This window comes from Chelonoidis abingdonii, chromosome 5 (genome assembly GCF_003597395.2).
Source record: "Chelonoidis abingdonii isolate Lonesome George chromosome 5, CheloAbing_2.0, whole genome shotgun sequence".
Classification (NCBI taxonomy): Eukaryota; Metazoa; Chordata; order Testudines; family Testudinidae; genus Chelonoidis; species Chelonoidis abingdonii.
Window position 1 is genome coordinate 95,089,106 of NC_133773.1, and position 20,619 is coordinate 95,109,724.

The following is a 20,619-nucleotide window of genomic DNA, read 5'->3' on the forward strand; positions in this document are numbered from 1 at the left end:
CTGTCAGTGTGGACACACTGCAGCGCTGGCCGTACACAGCTGTACGACCACAGCTGTAACGGCCAGCGCTGCAAAACTGTAAGTGTAGACAAGCCCTAGGACATTAACAGGAGTTGTAAGGGGGGACTCCAACAGCATTTCACAGTACCAGGCATTCAGTCATTAGCCGCAGTTTTAAGTGTTAAGTGGCTCCTTTATCTCAGGGCCAATTATATCATTTAAGACATTAGTCTCTATCATCTTGGAAAGGAATAACAAAGATCTCAAATCCACTGAAAAATCCATTCAGTGTCCCAAAACTATTAACTAACTTCAGTCTCCATCTCCTTAGCCAAGAAAAAAAACAAAAAAACAAAAAATCCCCAGCTGATTTAGCACAGAGTTTAACTATATATCTAAATGCACACAGTCTATCAGCCTGATAGTTTTGTTCTCCCCTCAAGAGTTTAGACTTCTAACTAAGGCAGCAGACAAATTCCAGATTAAGCAGCTGGACTTTAAAAAAAAAAAAAAAAAAAGTTTTATGGCTTGAGAAGAAGCAGAACCTGGCCAAAATATCACTTACTCAGGAGGCATAAACTACTGGAATCATGATTCATATAGTCTATTGCGTCTTCCTTACTTCTAAGTATCTGGCCCAAAACATAAGTAGAGAGTGAATTGCCATCTGAGAAACGTTAACAAAATCTTAAAATTGAAGAAACTCCTCCAACCCTCAAATCACTGGCAGAATACAGATAATGTATATTTATTCTAAAACAAGGTTTGATGTTAAAAAGTAAAACACAATGTCAACAAACGTGCTGATGCATGAACTCACCTGACATCATCTGTTCAAGCCTGTGGATCAGTGATTTTTTAGCACATTCAATATCAGGACTTGGATAATCGAGTACCTGCCTGCACCAAACTAATGGACTAACAGATATCTGCACTGGAGTCAATTTCTTCTTTGGTGATGTATATAACCTAAGAGAGGAAAAATTACATGATGTTAGGTAAGTGGGCATTTTAAGGAAATAATAAAGACTATGCAATTTTTGTTCTCAGCTACCAAAAGGGGAGCACAAGTCAACATTGGTAGACAAACTGCATATTTACTTTGTTTATTCGTAAAGTCAATGTGGTGTTATCATCCCTCTTCCAAATACTCTAAAGAAAGAGAATCATCCAATACCCAAGAGCACAGCCACTACAATCACAACATACAAATAAAGCTGAGGAAAGTTATCTAGCTTCCAAAAAATAAGCAGGAAGAATTTTTAAAAATTGTAGTAAGTACTTACCATGCCCTTAAAGTGGTGTAAAAGAGGTATCTGACAAACCTAGGTCAGGTCTACGCTAGGAGTGCTTTGCTAACTACACTGTCAAAGTGCCCCTAGTGCAGGCGTGGCTTATACCAGCAAAACTGTTCTTCTATTGCTTTTTTCCAGCCCCAACCCCATTCCCACCCTCAAAGCAAGATGAGCTATACTGGCAAAAGTGCAGTTTTCCCACTATAACTGTGTCTACTCTAGGGCATTTGCCAGCATAGCTCTGTTAGTCCAAGATCACACCTCTTCACACCCATGACCAACATAGCAATGGCAGAAAAAATCTGTAGTACAGAAAGTGAAATTCATATTACATAGTAGAATCTCAGTAGATAACATACAGATATACTGGATTTGATTTTCAGATATGCTAAGCACCTATATCTCCCACCAATTTCTACTGTTATCTGAAAATCAGAGGCATTGTTATTTTTTATACCAACTTAGTGTACAAAGAATTGCATACAAATTATGCCATTTTATAACCAGGTCAAATTTTCAAGTCTTTTAAAAACTGAACACACATTTGCCAGTTACTTTAAAGAAAAAAAATCTATCTTCAGATGAGGTTTAGTAATGTGGGCATATTAATTGTGATATGGAAATACTGATTTATGCATTTATGGTTTTGGCCTTAAAGTGGCATTAACTTTAAGAAAAAGGAAAGACAGCATCAAAGAGTTGTGGAGCTGCTTTTATATATCTGCATACATTAAGCTGCAGCAACTGGTAACCACAGAATAACCAAGTAGTGAGGCTATAAAGTTGGGTACCATGGTACCAATGGTAAATAGCTAAAGTATAAAATATTGTAGTGCCCTTGCACATAAAACAATGTTCAGTTATGCTTTTATATAAACAAACTTCAACATTATCTTTTTGAACCAAAGCTGAAACTATTCTTCACTGAGGATTAACCACAAGTTTGAATTTTTAAGTTCAGCCATCCGAGTATTTTTCACCCAAAAAAATTCCTAAGGGAAAATGTTATTTCCCAGACATATACCCTACATAGTGAAGATTTAAATCAATCACCACCACCTCATCTTTAGGTTAAAAAGAAACTTTGAAAGTTTTAGCCCTAAAGAAAAAGAGTTATGAATTACAGGATATCGATAGAAGTCAACTTGCAACCTTAACTCTAGCTTTTGCTGCTGCAAAAGCTCTAAATACATGCACACAGAAATAAATAATGGAATAAGGACTTGCATTACCATCAACTATTTATCTAATGATAGCCTTTAAATTCCAACTAAACAGGATTCCAACTTAAATATTGTAGTTTAGGAACATATGACAGCTAACTTAGCCACTCTTCTATACAAAACAGATGGTCAAAAATTCCCATTTCCTTTGGGCCAATTACATCAGCAACACAGTAATTACTTTCCATAGCTCTAGCAGAAGAGAAAAATTAACTGACTTTTCCTCAGCCAAGGTTTCAAAACTTGGCTGAATACAGCTGATGAACTTTACAAAGGTTTACGATACTGAAGTTGACATTCCCTATGTGGACCTTCTGAAGGGACTTGATTTGGGGGCGGAAGGGAAGGGTACAGAAGACCTTCACTAATGAATGCGCAGACCAATTTTTTTTTAAAAGCATGCTTTAAGTCGCTGTGATAAAGCCTCTGTCCCAAATCTGGACCTTAGCATCCAAAATTTGGAGGCTTAACATGAACTCCCCCAAGCTCACTACCAGCTTGGCTCTGATCTCGCTGCCACCAACCAGGATTCAGTGCCTGGTACACTAAAGCCCCCCAAAATCGTCCCTGGGGGACCCCCAGACCCAGAACCCCTGGTCTCCTATTCAACAGGTAAACAAGTCTTCCCCTTGTCCTCTCGTTATCTGATCCCCAGTTCCTCCATGGGTGGCCTGGCGACGCAGAGTACTTACTCCTGAATACAAAACAAAGAGCAATCAACCTCTCCTAAGGGATGCATTCAAACTTAGTAAAGCTAACATAAAGATTTTATCCACCCCTTTCCTGTAGCCTAACAGAGAAAAACAAAAACCTTCAACCAGGTTTAAAAGAAATTTATATAAAAAAGAAAGAAAATACAGAAAAATATAACCACTGCTATTAAGTTGTCAATTCAGGCTCTTGCTTATAAGAATTAGGAAACACAGTCTGATTGCAAAAAAAAAACATTTAAACCAGTCCAGCAATTACACATGTAAATACAATACAATATCAACCTATTGCTTCCTTTTTACTCACACTTGGAAAGAAGATTATAAAGAAGCTTGGGAGATAGAAGGAAAGATGCTCTCACCACAGCCGGGAGAAACAAAAGACCCCGAGTCCCCACATTCCCGCCCTGACTTTTAAAAAAGTTCCAGTTTTCTGATTGGTCCTACTGGTCAAGTGTTTGTTCCTTTGGTTCACCTTCTCAGGTAAAAGAAAACTAACCCTTACTTATCTACTTATGACAGTCAACTTCCCCTAAGAATGTTTAATTGTTTTTCCATATACAATAGGGTAAGCATCTGTCAAACAGATTGTAAGGTTAATGTCTCTTCTACTGCTAAAGGGTTACAGCAGGAATCTGGACAGCTGCCAGAGACAATCAGAGACATACTTTTTAAACCTGGTGGAGGGATTTTGTGTGTGTTCTTTGTCAGTGTAGGTCTTCTTCTCTCGGGGGTCTGAGAGAGACCAGACATTACTACAGGCTCTCTAAGTTTCTGTTCAAATAGTAAGTAAAAACAGGCAGTCTAGGTTTTTTTGTTTGTTTTACTCTATTTGCAATTGTGGATCTGGCTGGTTAACTTTTGTGTGTGTAGTTGCTGGGAATATTTTGATTTGTATTGGTACTGGGGGAAAAGTTTCTTTCTGTGTCTGTAAGCTATAGGAGCCTGTATATTTACATCTTGAAGTTACAGAGATAATTCTTTACTTTTTCCTTTCTTTTATTAAGAAATTTCTTTTTAAGACCTGATTGATTTTGTTCTCTGGTTAAGGCTGAGGAACGAAGGGGGGGGGAATCTCTGTGTTAGATTTACGGAGCGTGAATCTGTACTGCCTCAGCGGAAGAGGGAGGGAAAAACCTGCTTGGGGTGTTTCATGGAGTTTGAAGCACTGGATCTTCTAGGGGAACCCAGGGAGGGGAAGCCTAGGAGTGGCACTAGTGAGGGAAAGAGTTTACTCTCCCTGTGTTAAGATCCAGGGGATCTGGGTCTTGGGGGTCCCCAGGGAATGTTTTGGGGAGACCAGAGTTTATCAAACACTCAGTTTTGATTGGTGGCAGCATATCAGATCTAAGCTGGTAATTAAGCTTAGAGGAATTCATGCAGGTACCCAAATTTTGGACGTTAAGGTTCAGATTTGGGAATTATACATTATGACAGCATCATAGTGTTATCTACCAGTTTTTCATAAATAAGAGGGGAAAGGAGTACTACTAGGTCCCTTTCCTATGAACTGATGTTATTTACCATATTTACATAAAACAGGCATACTGCAAAATAGAGACAGAATACAAAAACTGATTCGACTGTTCTGCTACTTTCCGAGATTCTAAATGCTCAGTTGGCAATACCAAAAGAGGGTTCTTTTTGCAGCTAAGTACTACTTGGGACATTGTATATTCTATTTTAGGAGCTCTTTTGGTCTCCTGAATTATTTTGTTCATGATTCTAGTCAGTGTTTCATTTCAATTAATACCTGAATACTGGAAGTCAAAATTTACATTCATTTACTAAAAGCTAGCATCCTGGTGGACTGGTTTAAACTTACAGATGAAGGAACTAAGAGACACTGTATTTCTCCACCAGATGAAAGATCATAAAGGAATGTCTCTCATATCGCCATGAACTGTGTAACACCACCATTTAGTTTAATATCTGATATATGCCTTCTGTGGGCAGAAACACTGTCAGCAGATTAATCCTACAATTACAAAAGGGAAAGACCTATGAGATCAAAGTTGCTCTCCATTTAATATCAATCGTGCAACATCACAACTTGATGCTGTGGAGACTGTGACAATTCAGGTGACAGTGACGAACTATTACATAAACATTAATGTAAGTCTAAATAAGTTAATTCCTAAGCAAAGATTCTATATTTACAGACAAGATTTGAGGCTTGCAAGCCCTGCAGATAAAGGTTGAGAAAATAAGGGCTTTAGGGAGAAAAAAAGACAAAACCCTTTTTTTTGTGAAAGAAATAAATGTGAGTTAAAATGCGCATTTCTAAACACTTATTGGGGTTAAGAGTTTATCCCTGATTCTTCCTAAAGGTGACTGTGATTAAGGTTAAGATTTTGTCACGATTATTTTTAGAAAAAGTCATGAACAGGTCGCAGGCAATAAACAAAACTTCACGGAAGCCTGTAACCCATCTGCAACTTTTATTAAAAATAAGTGGAGGTGGGGAGTCTGAAGGGGCTGACCACGGCAAGGGCTGACAGTCCCAGCTGTGGGAGCTGAAGCCGAAGAAGTCACAGAATCCATCACCTCCGTGACTATATGGTATCCTTACAGACGATTCATACTACCCACTAGAGCGGTCTTCTAGTTCTGGATATGTAAAGGCATTGGCAAAACTTTTTTGAGTTGAGGGCCTCAGATCAGTGGTCATTAGGGGCGGAGGAACCACTGGCAGCACTACAGCTGGTATAATTCTCTTCTAGACAGCTGAGCAGCTTGCACATACTCTGCCCATAAGAAAGGGCAGCTCAACATAATCTGAAGCAGCACAGTATAGGACAGAGAACAAAGGACTCTTGTGCTCTAATCACAGCTCTGATTGCCATGAACTGTGTTCTACCACCATTCAGTTTAATATCTGATACATCCCTTCCCTGGGCATAATCACTGTAAATGTAAAGACATTGTGGCCTTAATAAATATCACAAGCTCTTTGCCAATTTGTCAACATGCTTCAGCCAAATTCCACAGATTCCAAGGCCAGAAGGGACCACTGAGATCATCTAGTCTGACCTTCTGTATAACACAGGCCATAGAACTTCCCCAAAATAATTCCTAGAGCATAGGTTTTAGAAACACATCCAATCCTGATTTAAAAATGATCAGTGATGGAAAATCCACCATGACCCTTAGTAAATTATTCCAATGGTTAATTACCCTCACTGTTAAACATTTATGCTTGACTTCTGATCTGAATTTGTCTAGCTACAACTTCTAGCCATCGGATTGTGTTATACTTTTTTCTGCTAGACTGAAAAGCCCATTATTAAATACACGTTCCCCTTGCAGGTACTTATAGACTATAATCAAGACACCTCTCAACTATCTCTGTTAAGCTAAATAGATTGAGCGCCTTAAGTCTGTCACTATAAAGGCATGTTTTCTAATGATTTAATCCAGGGGTCGGGAACCTTTCGGAAGTGGTGTGCTGAGTCTTCATTTATTCACTCTAATTTAAGGTTTTCCGTGCCAGTAATACATTTTAACATTTTTAGAAGGTCTCTTTCTATAAGTCTATAATATATAACTAAACTATTGTTGTATGTAAAGTAAATAAGGTTTTTAAAATGTTTAAGAAGCTTCATTTAAAATTAAAATGCAGAGCCCCCCGGACCAATGGCCAGGACCTGTGCTGTGTGAGTACCACTGAAAATCAACTCGCGTGCTACCTTTGACGCAGGTGCCATAGGTTGCCTACCCCTGATTTAATCACTCTCATGGCTCTTCTCTGAACCCTCTCCAAATTATCAACATCCTTCTTGAACTGCAGACACCAAACTGGACATAATATTCCAGCAGCAGTCACACCAGTCTCAAATACTCCTATCCAAGAATCCCCTGCTTATATATCCATACACCCAAGGACTGCATTAGCCCTTTTGGACACACTGTCACACTGGGAGCACATATTCAGCTGTTAGCTACCATGATCCCCAAATCTTTTTCAGTGTCACTGGTTCCCAGAATAGAATCCCCCACATCCTGTAAATCTGACCTACATTCATTGTTTCTAGATGTATATATTTAATCATATTGAAGTGTACAGTTTGCATGCGCCCAGCTTACCAAGTGATTCCGATCCCTCTCTATCAGTGACCTATCTTCTTCATTATTTACCACTTCTCCAGTTTATGTCATCTGCAAACTACCACTGATGATTCGGTGTTTTTTTCCAGGTCATTAACAAAAATGTTAAACAGCATAAGGCCAAGAACTGATTCCTGTGGGGCCCCTCTAGAAACACACCCATTCGATGATGATTCTCCATTTACAATTACATTTTGAGAACTTTCAGTTAGCTAGCTTTTAATTCATTTAATATCTTTCAGATTTTTTATTCAAAATGTCATGCAGCACCAAGTTAAACGCCTGACAGAAGTCTATTAAGTTTATCAACCAAATTTGTAAACTCATCAAAACAGATATCAAGTTAGTTTGACAAAATCTGTTTTCCAGAAACCCACGTTGATTGGCATTAATTATATTATCTTCCTTTCATACTTCATTAATCAAGTCCTGTATCAGTTGCTCCTCCATTATCTTGCTCAGGATCGATGTCAGACTGACAGGCCTATAACTACTCAGGTCATCATGTTTTACCTTTTTTACATATTGGCACAACATTAGCTTTCTTCCAGTTATCTGGAACTTCCTTGGTGTTCTGAGACTTATTGAAAAATCAACATTAATGGTCCAGCAAGCTGCTTACCCACATATTTTACAACTCCCGGATGCTAATGATCTAAACCTGCTGATTTAAAAATGTCAAGCTTCAGCAGCTGCTATTTAACATCCTCCTGACGTATCATTGGAATGGAAAGAGTATTATCATATGATATAACTATGATCTGTTTTTCCTCTGAAATACTTCTGGAGAAGCTACTTCTAGGAATGGAACTGGCATCATCAATCGGGGAAATGTGGCAACTGCAAAAATTCATAGACTCAGACTTTAAGGTCAGAAGGAACCATTATGATCATCTAGTCTGACCTCCTGCACAATGCAGGCCACACAATCTCACCCATCCACTTCTATAACAAACCCCTAACCTATGTCTGAGTTATTGAAGTCCTCAAATTGTGGTTTGAAGACCTCAAGCTCTAGAGAATCCTCCAGCAAGTGACCTGTGACCCATGCTGCAGAGGAAGGTGAAAAATCTCCAGGGCCTCTGCTAATCTGCCCTGGAGGAAAATTCCTTCTCGACCCCAAATATGGCGATCAGTTAAACCCTGAGCATGTGGGCAAGACTCACCAGCCAGCACCCAGGAAAGAATTCTCTGTAGTAACTCAGATCCCATCCCATCTAACATTCCATCACAGACCACTGGGCAAACTTACCTGCTGATATCAATTGCGCCAAACTTAAATTTGCACAAATTTAATTGATAGGCTATCCTATCCCACAGACCATCCCCTCCATAAACTTATCAAGCTTAGCCTTAAAGCCAATAGTCGTTTTGCCCCACTACTCTCTCTTGGAAGCTCTTTCCAGCACTTCACTCCGCTAATGGTTAGAAATTCTTCATCTGAATTTCAAGTCAAACTTCCCTAGTGTCCAGTTTATATCCATTGTTCTTTGTGCCACATTGTACTAGCTACATAATGTCCTCTTCCTCCCTAAATTATATCCTCTGATATATTAATCATGAAGCAATCAACCCCCACCCCAACCTTCTTTTGGTTAGGCTAAACAATCTGCTGAAACTCCTTTAATAAGACAGGTTTTTCCATTCCTTGGATCAAGGAATTCCTTAGACCTGTCTCTGACCTGTTCCAGTTTTAATTCAGCCTTCTTAAACATGGGAGACTAGAACTGCACACAGCGCTCCAGTATGAGTCTCACCAGTGCCTTGTATAATGGTACTAACACCTCCTTATCTCTTGCTGGAAATACCTCGCCTGATGATCCTAAAACCGCATTAGCTTTTTTAACAGCCATCATTACACATTGTTACAGCTATTTACCAGTAACATCATGTGATTAACCAATACTCGACGTTCCTTCCCCTCCTCTCTGTTACAATCAGTTGGAGTATCCCAATTTCTATAACTAAAATTCTTGTTATTTTAATCCCTAAAGCATGACCTTGCCTTTTCACTACTAAATTTCAATCCTTTAATATTACTCAGTTTACAGGTCATCCAGATCTTCCTGTATGTATAGTATACCTCCATTCGTCCTTCTCTGTGTCAGCAATACCTCCAACTGTGGTCATCTGGCAAACTTATTAGACACACTTACCTGCTTTTTGTGCGCAAGGTCAGTAATAAAAGGTTGAAAATAAATTATAGGCCCTATAACCGATCCTCTGGAGGCACTCACTAGTAACCTCCTTCCAGCCTGACAGTTCACCTTTCAATATGACCCGCTGTTTAGTCTCCCCTTTAACTAGTTCCTTATCCACCTTTCAATTTTCATATCGACTCCCATCTTTTCCATTTAACTAATAATTCCCCATGTGGAACCATGTCAAATGCTTACTGAAATCGAGATAAATTGATCCACTGTGTTCCTTTGTCTAAAAAAATCCGTTATCTTCTCAAAGAAGGAGATCAGGTTGGTTTGGCATGATCTTCCTTTGTTAAAACCATGTTTATTTTGTCCCAATTACCACTGACCTCATGTCCTTAACCACTTTCTCCTTCAAAATTTTTTCCAAGACCTTACATACTACAGATGTCAAACTAAGAGGCTAGTTACTTGGATCACGTTTTTTTCCCCTTTCTTAAAAAATAGGGAACTATGTTAGGCATTCTCCAGTCCTACGGTACAACCCTGAGTTTACTGATTCATTAAAAAGTCTTGCTAATTGACTTTCAATTCATGTGCCAGTTCTTTAATTTCTTGATAAGGTTATCTGGGCCTCCGATTTTGTTCCCATTTAAGCGTTTCGAGTTTGCCTTCTACCTCAGATGTGGTAATATCTACCTCCATTATCTCCATTCCCCATTATTGTCATCCTACCATTACCCTAAGCTCCTCATTAGCCTTTTAAAAGACTGAGCGCCAAAGTATTTTTTAGGATATTGGGCCATGCCTAGATTATCCTTAACCTCCATTCCATCCTCAGGTTTAGCGGTCCCACTTCTTCTTTCTTTGTTTTCTTCTTATTTATATATGCGATAGAACCTTTTTACTATTGGTTTTAATTCCTTTGCGCAAGCGTCCACTCTACATTGGCTTTTAAGCCCTCTCTCAACTTCATCCCCTACCATGTTCTGACCTCAATAGGTAGCTTTCCTTTGCTAATCCTGCCCATCTTCCACTCCTTTGTTAGAGCCCCTTTCTGCTTTTTCTTTAACACCTCTCTGAGATGCTTGCTCATCCGCTGGTCTTACAACTCCTGGCTTTGATTTTTCTTTCCCTTTCTTGGGATGCCGGCTTTCTGATACGTTTCTGCAGCTTTTACTTGAAGTAAGTCAGGCTCCTCCTCTGCCTTTAGGATACCCAAATTCTTCAGTCCAATCCCACGTCCCTAAACTAATTTCCTTAATTCTTTTAACAGTTAGCCCTTTTGAAATCAAAAAACCCTAGTCCCAGGATCTATTTTTGTTTTCTTTCCATTCTAGTTTGAACTGAATATAGTCTAATCACTCGAAACCTAGGTTGTCCCCTACAACCATGTTCTTCATTGAGGTCCTCAACTACTCACCAAAACCCAAATCTAAATGCAATTCCCTCTTTGTTGGTTTCTTCAACTACTTGGTGGAAGAAATCCATCAGCTTTCTTATTTCTTTACAGTTAACCTCATCATTGACATACAATGCTACTCCACCACCTGTGCCTTTATTTCTGTCTTTCCTAAACAGCACATAGCCTTCAATATCTGTACTCCAGTCATGACTACTTTTCTGCCATGTTTCTGTTATCCCTATAATATCCGGTTTCACTTCCTGCACAAGTAGCTCCAGTTCCTCCATTTTGTTACCTAGGCTCCTCACATTAGTGTACAGACATCTTAATATTTGCCGTTTGGCTTCACTGACATTCTTTACAACCTGCTGTAGATCAAACTCAATTCAGTCTACAATGAAAGGCTCAATAACTGCACGTTCAAGTGCATGCACAAACACCTCAGCACTATGCCTGAAGACCCATCAATTACCTACAGTAATGGAAAAACCCCTTCTGTTACTGTAGAAAGCATCTACACTATGCATTGCAGAGCATAACTGCAGCGCTGTAGCTGTGCCACTGTAGCACCTGTAGTGTAGACATGGCCTAAGTAACAAAAATAAAAGCTGGAATCAAGATCTGATGGAAGCAAGCAGCATCATAAAGTTTCTACTACTTGCCTGATGTCTCTTCCTAGCTTCATGTCAGGCTGAAACTAGAATGAACTTTTGCAGGACAGGGAGCAGGTCTCACACCCTCTGCAAGGGGTTCTCAAACTGTGGGTCTGGACCTCAAAGTTCGTAGCCACCCCATTTTGATGGGCTTGCCAGGGCTGGTGTTAGAGTTGCTGTGGCCCATGGCCAAAGCTCAAGCCCTCGTCCCAAAGCCTAAGCCTGAGGGCTTCAGCCCTGGGCAGCAGGATTCAGGCTTCGACTTCAGCACTGAGCAATGGGGCTCAGGTTACAGGCCCCCTTCTTGGAGCTGAAGCCTTTGGACTTCAGCCTTGGCCCCCCTGCCCTGGATGGTGGGGCTCGATCTTTCCCTCCTCCCCTTGCCTGGAGTGGCAGGGCTTGGGCAGGTTCAGGCTTTGGTTAGGGTGGCCAAGTGTCCAGTTTTCAACCGGAACACCAGGTCGAAAAGGGACCCTGGCGGCTCCAGTCAGCACCGCCAACCAAACCGTTATATGTCCAGTAGGTGGTGCTGTGGCGCTAAGGCAGGCTAGTCCCTATCTGTCCTGAGGCACGGCACTGTGCCCCGGAAGAGGCCAGCAGGTCCGGCTCTTAGGCCAGGGGTTGGGGCACAGAGCTCCACATGCTGCCCCCACCCCAAGCACAAGCTCTGCACTCCCATTCGCCAGTTCCCAACCAATGGGAGCTGGGGGGCACTGCCTCTGGGTGAGAGCAGCGCACACCGAGCCTCCTGTCCCTCCCTCTCCCCCTGCCTACTAGCACCAGATCCGGCGGCCGCCTCCAGCGTGCACACAATATGATGTCAGGACAGGCAAGGAATTTGCTTTAGACCTGCTGACTGGGAGCCGCGCGAGGTAAGCCTGCACCCCAACTCTCTGCCCCAGCCTTCAGTCCCCCCAAACCTGGAGCCCCCTCCTGCACGCTAAAGCCCTCATCCCCAGCCCCACCTCAGAGCCCACCCCCCCTGCACCCCAACCTCCTGCCCCAGCCCTGAGCCTCCCAAACCTGGAGCCCCCAATTGCACCCCAAACCCCTCATCCCTGGCTCCACCCCAGAGCCCTCACCCCCTCTTGCACCCCAACCCCCTGCCCCAGCCCAGAGTCCCCTCCTGCATTCTGAACCCCTCATCTCTGGCCCATCCCAGAGCCCTCACCCCTTCCTGTACCCCAACTCACAGCCCCCTCCCACACTTTGAATTCCTCAGCCCCACCCTCCAGCCTGTAGCCCCCTCCTGCACCGAAACCCCAGTGCCCATACCCCCTCTCACACCCCAGACACCTGCCTCAACCTGCAGCCCCCCCATTCCAAATCCCTTGGCCCCACCACCCAGCCTGGAGACCCCTCCTGCACCCCAAGCCCCTCATCCCAGCTCCACCCCAGAGCCCGCACCCCCAACTGGAGCCCTCAGTCCCTCTCACATCCCAAGCCCCTGCCCCTGCCCCAGCCCAGTGAAAGTGAGTGTGTTGGGGTGGCTGGGGGGGGAAGCAAGCCACTGAGGGAGGCTGAAGGTATTGGGAAGGGCCAGCACACCAGAAGAGGGCCTTATCCTCCCTGACTGAGCTAATCTCGTTATCTCTAGTCTGATTCTTGCCTGCATATTTACATCTGCCTCCGGAAATTTCCACCACATGCATCTGACGAAGTGGGTATTCACCCACAAAAGCTTATGCTCCAATACATCTGTTAGTCTATAAGGTGCCGCAGGATACGCTGTCACTTTTTACAGATCCAGACTAACATGACTACACCTCTGAAACTGACAGCACAACATCCAGAAGATGTCAAATAGGCTGAAACATTGGATTGGATTGAGACACAAATCAGGAGTGAAGGTAGATTTGCAAATCACTGGAATAAAATTGACAGCTGACAGTCTGAACAGATAAAATAATCCACACAAAGGTTGCAGAGTGAGAAGAGAAAGAGGTCGAAAATGGAGCACTGAGGAACTTCCAGAAGAGTGGGAGAGAAGAGGAGGATCCGCTGAGAAATACTGAAGAAAAGGTCAGAAAAATAGAAGAATCAGGAGAGGACAGTATCGTGAAAGCCAACTGAGGACAAGATTTAGAAGAGGTGAGCAGAATAAACGGTGTCAAAAGCTGCAGGGAGATCAAGTACTGGCAGTTCAAGTTCTATGTAGTAAAATAAAACCTATGGGAGGGAACATGCTCTAGGCAGAATATGAAGTAACAATCCCATGAGAACTCTATTTTAGTTATGAAAATAAATCTAAGCATGTCAGTTTTCTCAAGTGTACTGATAGAAAAAAACAGCTGGGTAACATCTATTGAAGTTGTAGCAGAAACTGAAGTTTACCAGAAAGAAAGTTGCATATTTAAAAAGTCTTTTGTAGATGTCAATAAGTCAGTAGTACTTCTGAATGTAATGTTTTAAGAAACCCACAAATGTTACCTGATTATTGCAGAAAAGCAGGTGAAATCAATATTTTTCCCATAAAGAAAAAGCTATGAAAGGTTACCATGAATTTATTTAAATACAGGTATGGGCTCCTCAAGGAGATCTGCTTAACTACTGGTCTAGAAAGAAAGCTCTAAATCTACTCAAAAAAGAATGAGAACCAATGCAAGCTGACCTAACAGTGCTCAAACTGTATAGGAGTGTGAAATGCATATTAAGAATTCTATAATTAAGGCAACAAGGAAAAATTCCATTTAAAAATTCCATTATGGACTGGGCAGCACATAGATAATTTAATGATATATAAACATCCAAAGCATTTAGATACTATATGATGGGTGCAGCTCAAGAACTTAAAGAGAAAAACAGGAAATTGCTTTTACTCAAGATTCTTGGTACAGTCTCCACACATTTATTTTACTCCTAACAAAGTTACAATATTTAGTTAAGAAGCTGTAAGACCCATGTAATATAGTTACTTGGTGGTACTATTCCTTTAATCTGGAAAACTGAAAGCAACTGTTGTACTCCTCTAATACCAGCTGTCACAAGTACTTTTTCCTACCTTATTACAACTATGGTTTGACTAGCTATTATCTGAATTTGAAAAAAAAAAAAATCCCTCTGAAATAGATACTTCTATGTCAAGGGAAGTTCAGGTTCCTTTAGTGTACCACATATAATCTGATAAACAGCAGTTTGTCTTTTAATAGGTCACAATGCAGAAACTGTGAGAATAAGAATGAATTTAACGAGTTCGAGATCATACTGGTACAATTAGATTTTAGCAACTGAATGGATAGCACTATTAGGTATTGTACTGGTTTACAGTCTTATGTCTCAAAGATTCCATTTGATCCTTAAGGAAACTGGGGCTCTGTATCCCAGTGAAGTTGTCCAACATTCTTCTCATGATTCATTCTGACACCAATTTTAAATTTCCAAATTGTAAAGCTAGTGCCAAAGGGATCTTAGGCCATACAGATTGGAATGTCATAATTATAGAGAAGATATCCAAGTATTTGTCTTCTACATCAGATTCAAGTATAGCAGTAATCTAGTTGACTAATAAGAAGGGTGACTTCACTGACTGGACATGAATTGCTAAAAACAGATCCTGCCTTAATCCAAATGATTACAGATTGGCAAAGTGTATTATACGACCTTTCTACACGAGAGGGTTCTCCCACCAGCATAATTAAACCACCTCCAACATGCTATAAAAACATAAGAACGGCCATACTGGGTCAGACCGAAGGTCCATCTAGCACAGTATCCTATCTTCCGACAGTGGCCAATGCCAGATGCCCCAGAGGGAATAAACAGAACAGATCATCATCAAGTGATTCATCCCATTGCCCATTCGCAGCTTCTGGCAAACAGAGGCAAGGGACACCATCCCTGCCCATCCTGGCTAATAGCCATTGATGGACCTATCCTCCATGAACTTATCTAGTTCTTTTTTGAACTGATGCAGAGCGTCTCCCACCAACATAGCGCAGTCCACACCAGTGCTTTTGTTGGTGAAATTTGTCTGTAAGGGGTGTCCCTTACTCCTGACCAATAAAGATGGTAATGTAGACATAGTCTAAGCACACTAACCTGATGCACATTAATTGGTCCCTGTAGGCCCTGCTGATGTGCTTTAATACAATGCTGTTTGAAACAATACTATGTTAAAGCAAACTAGGGAACCACTAGTGCACACCAGCAGGGTCTACAAAGGCCAATTAATGCACAACACATTTGTGTGCTTTAGAAGGCAGACATCCCCCACACCTCCCCAAGCACATTACCCTACCCTGTAAACAAGCCCTGACCCACCCAAAAACTGTAAGACTACAATTAACGTAAGTGTATCCTCAACTCATTTCAAGCTTTCTAGATTAACCTAGCGTATCATCTTCCAGGTATATGATCAGTGCATCAGACCATGCTTTGCACACTTTATTGAGGTATTCCAAATCAATCGCAGGACTTTCAGTGAAGTGTGGGTATGTTCTCTGAGTATCCATAAAACAGCTCAGGCACAAAGAGCACTCTCAAGACTACTCTTGACTGAGTGTACTTATAGCTAAGTAGGGGGTCTCACTTAAATTTTTCATCTAGTGAGTGTTTGTAATCACAGGCCCTAATCATAGAAGAAAAACACTGGTAGATGAATTTGCAGGCTAATGCTACCTTAGGTGCCACTGGTGCACTGAGCCCACACTAGCCATGCTATATTAGTTGCAGCTTTGCCTCATGTCCATGCTTGAGCTGTACTACTCCGCTGCAGTTCCACTGCTCCCTGAGTACCTAGCCCCACAGTTCCTGACACTGCTCCCCGAAGCAGTGGCTTGTGGGAGACTTCAAAAAAGACTCCTATGAGCACAGTACAATTCCCATGATTCCGTATGAAAACTCCCATAAATCCCCAGGTATCAGTGCTATTTCCAAGTCCTTTCTCAAAATAAAGACCAGGATAAACACTCAGCAAGAAAGGTCTCTTTTGGAACAGAGGGATCAGAGCTCTGATTATTGCATAAGAGACAGGCAATTGCCTTGTGGAAGCTAGTTACTCTAAATTATACAGAATGGCACTTCTGTTAAATTAAGGTTAAGACAGCTTTCTGTTTAAAGCTCAACTATTCTAAGAGCTCTAAAAATCAATATGGTTTCTCAGATTGCCCTGAAATTTTGTGTGCCTCATGAAGGATCAGGTTTGGTCAGTGATCCAAATTTGGGGCCATTTGAAGAAGGGATTCCTGAAATACACCCCCCACTCCAAAAAACGACCAAAAAACAGTTTAACTTAATAGTCACATATTCTGGCAACAAAATTTTTTTTAATTGCAAATAGGGATCAAAGCAGGGCTGAAATCCTCACACCTGGAGCTCAAACAGTTGCGAGTTACCAAGCTAGAGTGCATGCCATCCAACAGACCACTAGGGAAAATCAAATTACTAATTATTAGCCAAAGACTTTATCTGTTTGGAGCAGTAGCCTTTGAAGTGCTTAGTGGTATGCCAACTGGATTACACTGAGCATGTGCAGACAGAGGAGTTAACAGGACTGTTAGTCTTCAATGTTCCACACCAGCTGGCTGAGCTCAACAGACTAAGCAGTACCTTTTAATCTTATACACCCAACCAGTGTCAGTTTGAGTCCTACTATGGGCAGAAATCTGGAAAAGATCAGAAGGCATATTGCTAAAATCTGGTCAGGGCTTTTGTTTTTCTTTTATTTTGGGGGGATGCAATCAAAGTATTCTTGTAAAAAAAATTAGACATGCAAATGTTTGCTGGCAGGGCAGGATATTTTAGAGGGTGAAGGAAGGAAAATGGGTTGAGGGGTTTGAGGATGCAGCGAGGGATTGAGGGAAGGGATTAAATGGGGATGGATGATCAGGGAGGTGATGCATATGTGGAAGGAGGACAGGTGGAGAATATGGCAGGTCACTTGTCTGCCCCACATTCTATCCATGTGTGTATGCCCAAGGATCTAAAATGTCTGAGCCTCTCCCCCTACTTGTGTGCAAGCACCAGGACCTGAGGGGGCCTATGCCTCTCTTCTCTACCTCCCTCATGAGCTGGGGGTGGGGCCTGCCTTTCTGGGCAGGTCTAAGCCCCACTCCCTACTGCCCCCCCGTCCCACCAATGGAGCTGGGATCCTGGATCTCTTGTATTTCTAAAGGCATCTGAACCCCTCTCTATACCCCCACCATATGAGACAGGATCTGGGAAACCCCTGCCTCTTTGGGTGGGGAACTTAGAACAAGCATGCTCAGAGCAAGCATCAAGAACACTGTTGACACTGGGATGAGGAGTAGAGAAAAGACATGCATGATGCGTACACATTCTAACAGCATTGGGTGGGTGGGGGGAGAACCTCCTACTAAAAGGAATGAAGCAGTTCACATATCACAAGCTATTGTTTCAGGCTGTATTCATCTTCTTTCATGGCTGGTAGGTGAAACCCTGGTTTGGGGAGGCTAGCCTCCAACCCCACCCCTTCTGCTCGAGGCCTCGCCCTTTCCGCGCCCACCCGAGCCCAGTGCCCCCAGCCCACCTGACACACACACACACACACTGGCTGCTGGCCCCTGCCCCAAGCTAGTGCCTCCAGCTGCCCTCAGAGTGCTGAGGAGCCAGGCAGCGTGGTCCCAGCCCCAGAGCACCAGAGAACCGGACAGCACAGCCCTAACTCCCCAGGCTCCAGAGTGCCAGAGAGCTGGGCAGCGCAGCCCCATCCTCAGATCACCAGAGAGCCAGGGAGCACAGTCCTGCCCTCCCCGGGCTGCACCCAACCCCCAGCCAGATGCCCCATCCCCAAAGGCACACCCCCCAGCCAAGTTGCCAGCCTCAGCGCTGGGCGGGATGGCAAGTGGCGGGCCAGAGCCACTCTGGTCAGGAGCACTGGGTAGACAGCGTGGCCAGAGCAGACCCAGGGGATGCACAGAAGCCCCCAGTCTGCCTGCCTGCCCCAGGGAACAGCAGGCAGGATGGGGCCTAGGGGTGGAGCATGGGTAGGGGGAATATCAGGCTGTTTGGAAAGGCAGAGCCTTCCTGTGCCTGTGATACCCATCAGCCATGTCTCCTTTGGATGTTCTCTTTCAGCTGAGAACATCTCAGTGAATTGTTAACTTAAAAGCTTTCTGAGCCTGCTATAGGCTGCTGATGTGTTCTGGCTGTAAACTAATGGCTTAATGGGACAAGAGGAGGAGGATGAGTTGGAAGTGTTGACAGGTGGGGGAAGAGGTACATGTTGCAAAGAATGGAGGGGAGAGACACGAATCTCCTCTCACAAGCTTAACATAACTGATTTCAGCAAAAAAACTCAAACTTCTGAAAACTAAAAAACACAGAGTTAAGGTAAATGCTTGTGCAACCTTAACTAGGCCCCCTGTGAGCAATCCTCCAACACACCCATTACACATTCTTGCACTCCATTGAGAGAATACCATACTTGTAAAAGGATATGAAGTGGGTGTTTAAATTTTACAACCCCTTCTCACTTCCACATAGGATACTACCTAAATATATACTTTTGTCTACCCATCATTAAATCCACAGACTGCTTTCACATCCCATCTCACGACTGACAGTACCCATGATAAGACCACTGCAGTGCCTGCTTTGACACAGACTACACAATTTTGTACTGAAATGATGCAAACTAGAACCTCAAGATATGCATGCACCTTCTTCCTTTGATCACACTCGTGGGGGGATTCAGACCCAGTTCTCTTCATATCACAATCACAGTGCTTTGACACACTTCAAATTAATTCCCCAATCTCCTCATACCAAAACAGATTTCTAACAACCTGCTGCACCCACTGCCTTCACAACTCAGTACAGCGACACCTAAAACAGAAAACGACTGGAGAGCATGCAAGTAATTCCTGTTTGCTACTGCCAGCTCCAGGGCAGATGAGACTGCATGAGCATTTACCTTAACTCTGTATTTCCTGATTTTCCCTGAGTTTTGCTAAACTAAACTCAATGTTCTGGAAAGGCACAAGTTATCGCCATGCAACCTTAACTCTGTGCTGGAGCTGAACTCTAGTATCCTGTGAGGTCGGAGTGTCCCACAGCTCAGGTTCCCACCCAAGCCTAAGAGTCTACAGAGCAATGAAGCACACCCACAGCCCATTTTTCCACGGCTAAATAGAGGTGTACAGCCCCTGGTAAGAGACTCACCTGGGATTCACCAGGCAGTTTTAAAGTCTATCCCTGAGAACAGAGAGTTTTCTACATGTCACTGACTCAAAGGGAGTAAGTCTCTCCCCTCTAGCCTCAGAAGGCGAGGCTGCCTTCAGACCGTCGGGGAAAACGACGCCTACGTTAGCCCCTGTTTAGTAAACAAATGGCCCCTCTCAGCTCCCTGCACCTTGTCCCTGAGCAGCGCTGGATCCAGGGAGGGCTGCTCTCAACAGCGCGCTTCAGTCCCCGGGAGCTGGAGAGCCCGGACCCCTGGATGCCCAGCATTTGGCTGCACAGCGACCGGGGCCGCCCCCTACCCGCTCACCAGCCTGTCTCGTCCTCCTCGCAGCTGGCCAACCGCTCCAGCTCGTCGGGCCTCAGAGGCTCCACTTCGTCCAGGAAGCTGCCCCCTTCCCCGGCCGCTGCGGCCGCCGACCCGGCTCGCGTCTCCTCGGCGGGCGGCTGACGGGCCCCGGCCCTGGGGCTAAGGCAGCGGCTCTCCAGTGCCAGCGGCAGGTCCCCCCGCGGGGAAGGGGTGGCGGCGCCGCTGCCGCTGGGGAGGCGCTTGGGGCTGGCGGGGGGCCCGGAGCGGCTGCGGAGCTGCTCGTTCTGCTTCTCCAGCTTTTTCACCAACTCCTGCAGCTTCCGCACCTCCGCGTCCGCGTTCACGTTGGAGTTAATGTCCTCCATGGCGGCGGGGCCCTCCGCCCGGCCGCCGGCTCGCTCCCGCGCGGGGCTGGCTGCCTCAGGAGCCGGTCACGTCTCCGGGATGAAGGGAAGCAACCAGGGCCCCCTCTACATGGCCGGGCCTGGAGAAGGCGTCGCCGCTGTGACTGCACCGGGGCTGGGCCCGGACTAGAGTGGAGCCGCCGCCTAGTCAACTGCGCCGGCGGCCCGCGGTGGGAGGGAGATACACACATCCGGCCAACGGCGCCATCTTGCCCAGCGCCCCGCCCCC

General features: G+C 43.9%; 1 protein-coding gene across 2 annotated transcripts in view; it reads right to left on the bottom strand.

Annotated features, from left to right (window-relative positions):
* Positions 1–20,619, bottom strand: part of SLAIN2 (SLAIN motif family member 2) — a 60,838-nt gene extending 40,219 nt beyond the window's left edge. The window contains exons 1-2 of one of the 2 annotated variants that reach the window (XM_032768898.2): positions 19,987–20,619; positions 821–969 (exon numbers count right to left, since the gene is read on the bottom strand). In XM_032768898.2, the coding sequence (XP_032624789.1) occupies positions 821–969; positions 19,987–20,351 (514 nt within the window). In that variant the 5' untranslated portion in view covers positions 20,352–20,619. The remainder of the gene's footprint in view (positions 1–820; positions 970–19,986) is intronic. The other variant, XM_032768899.2, reaches the window with a different exon arrangement.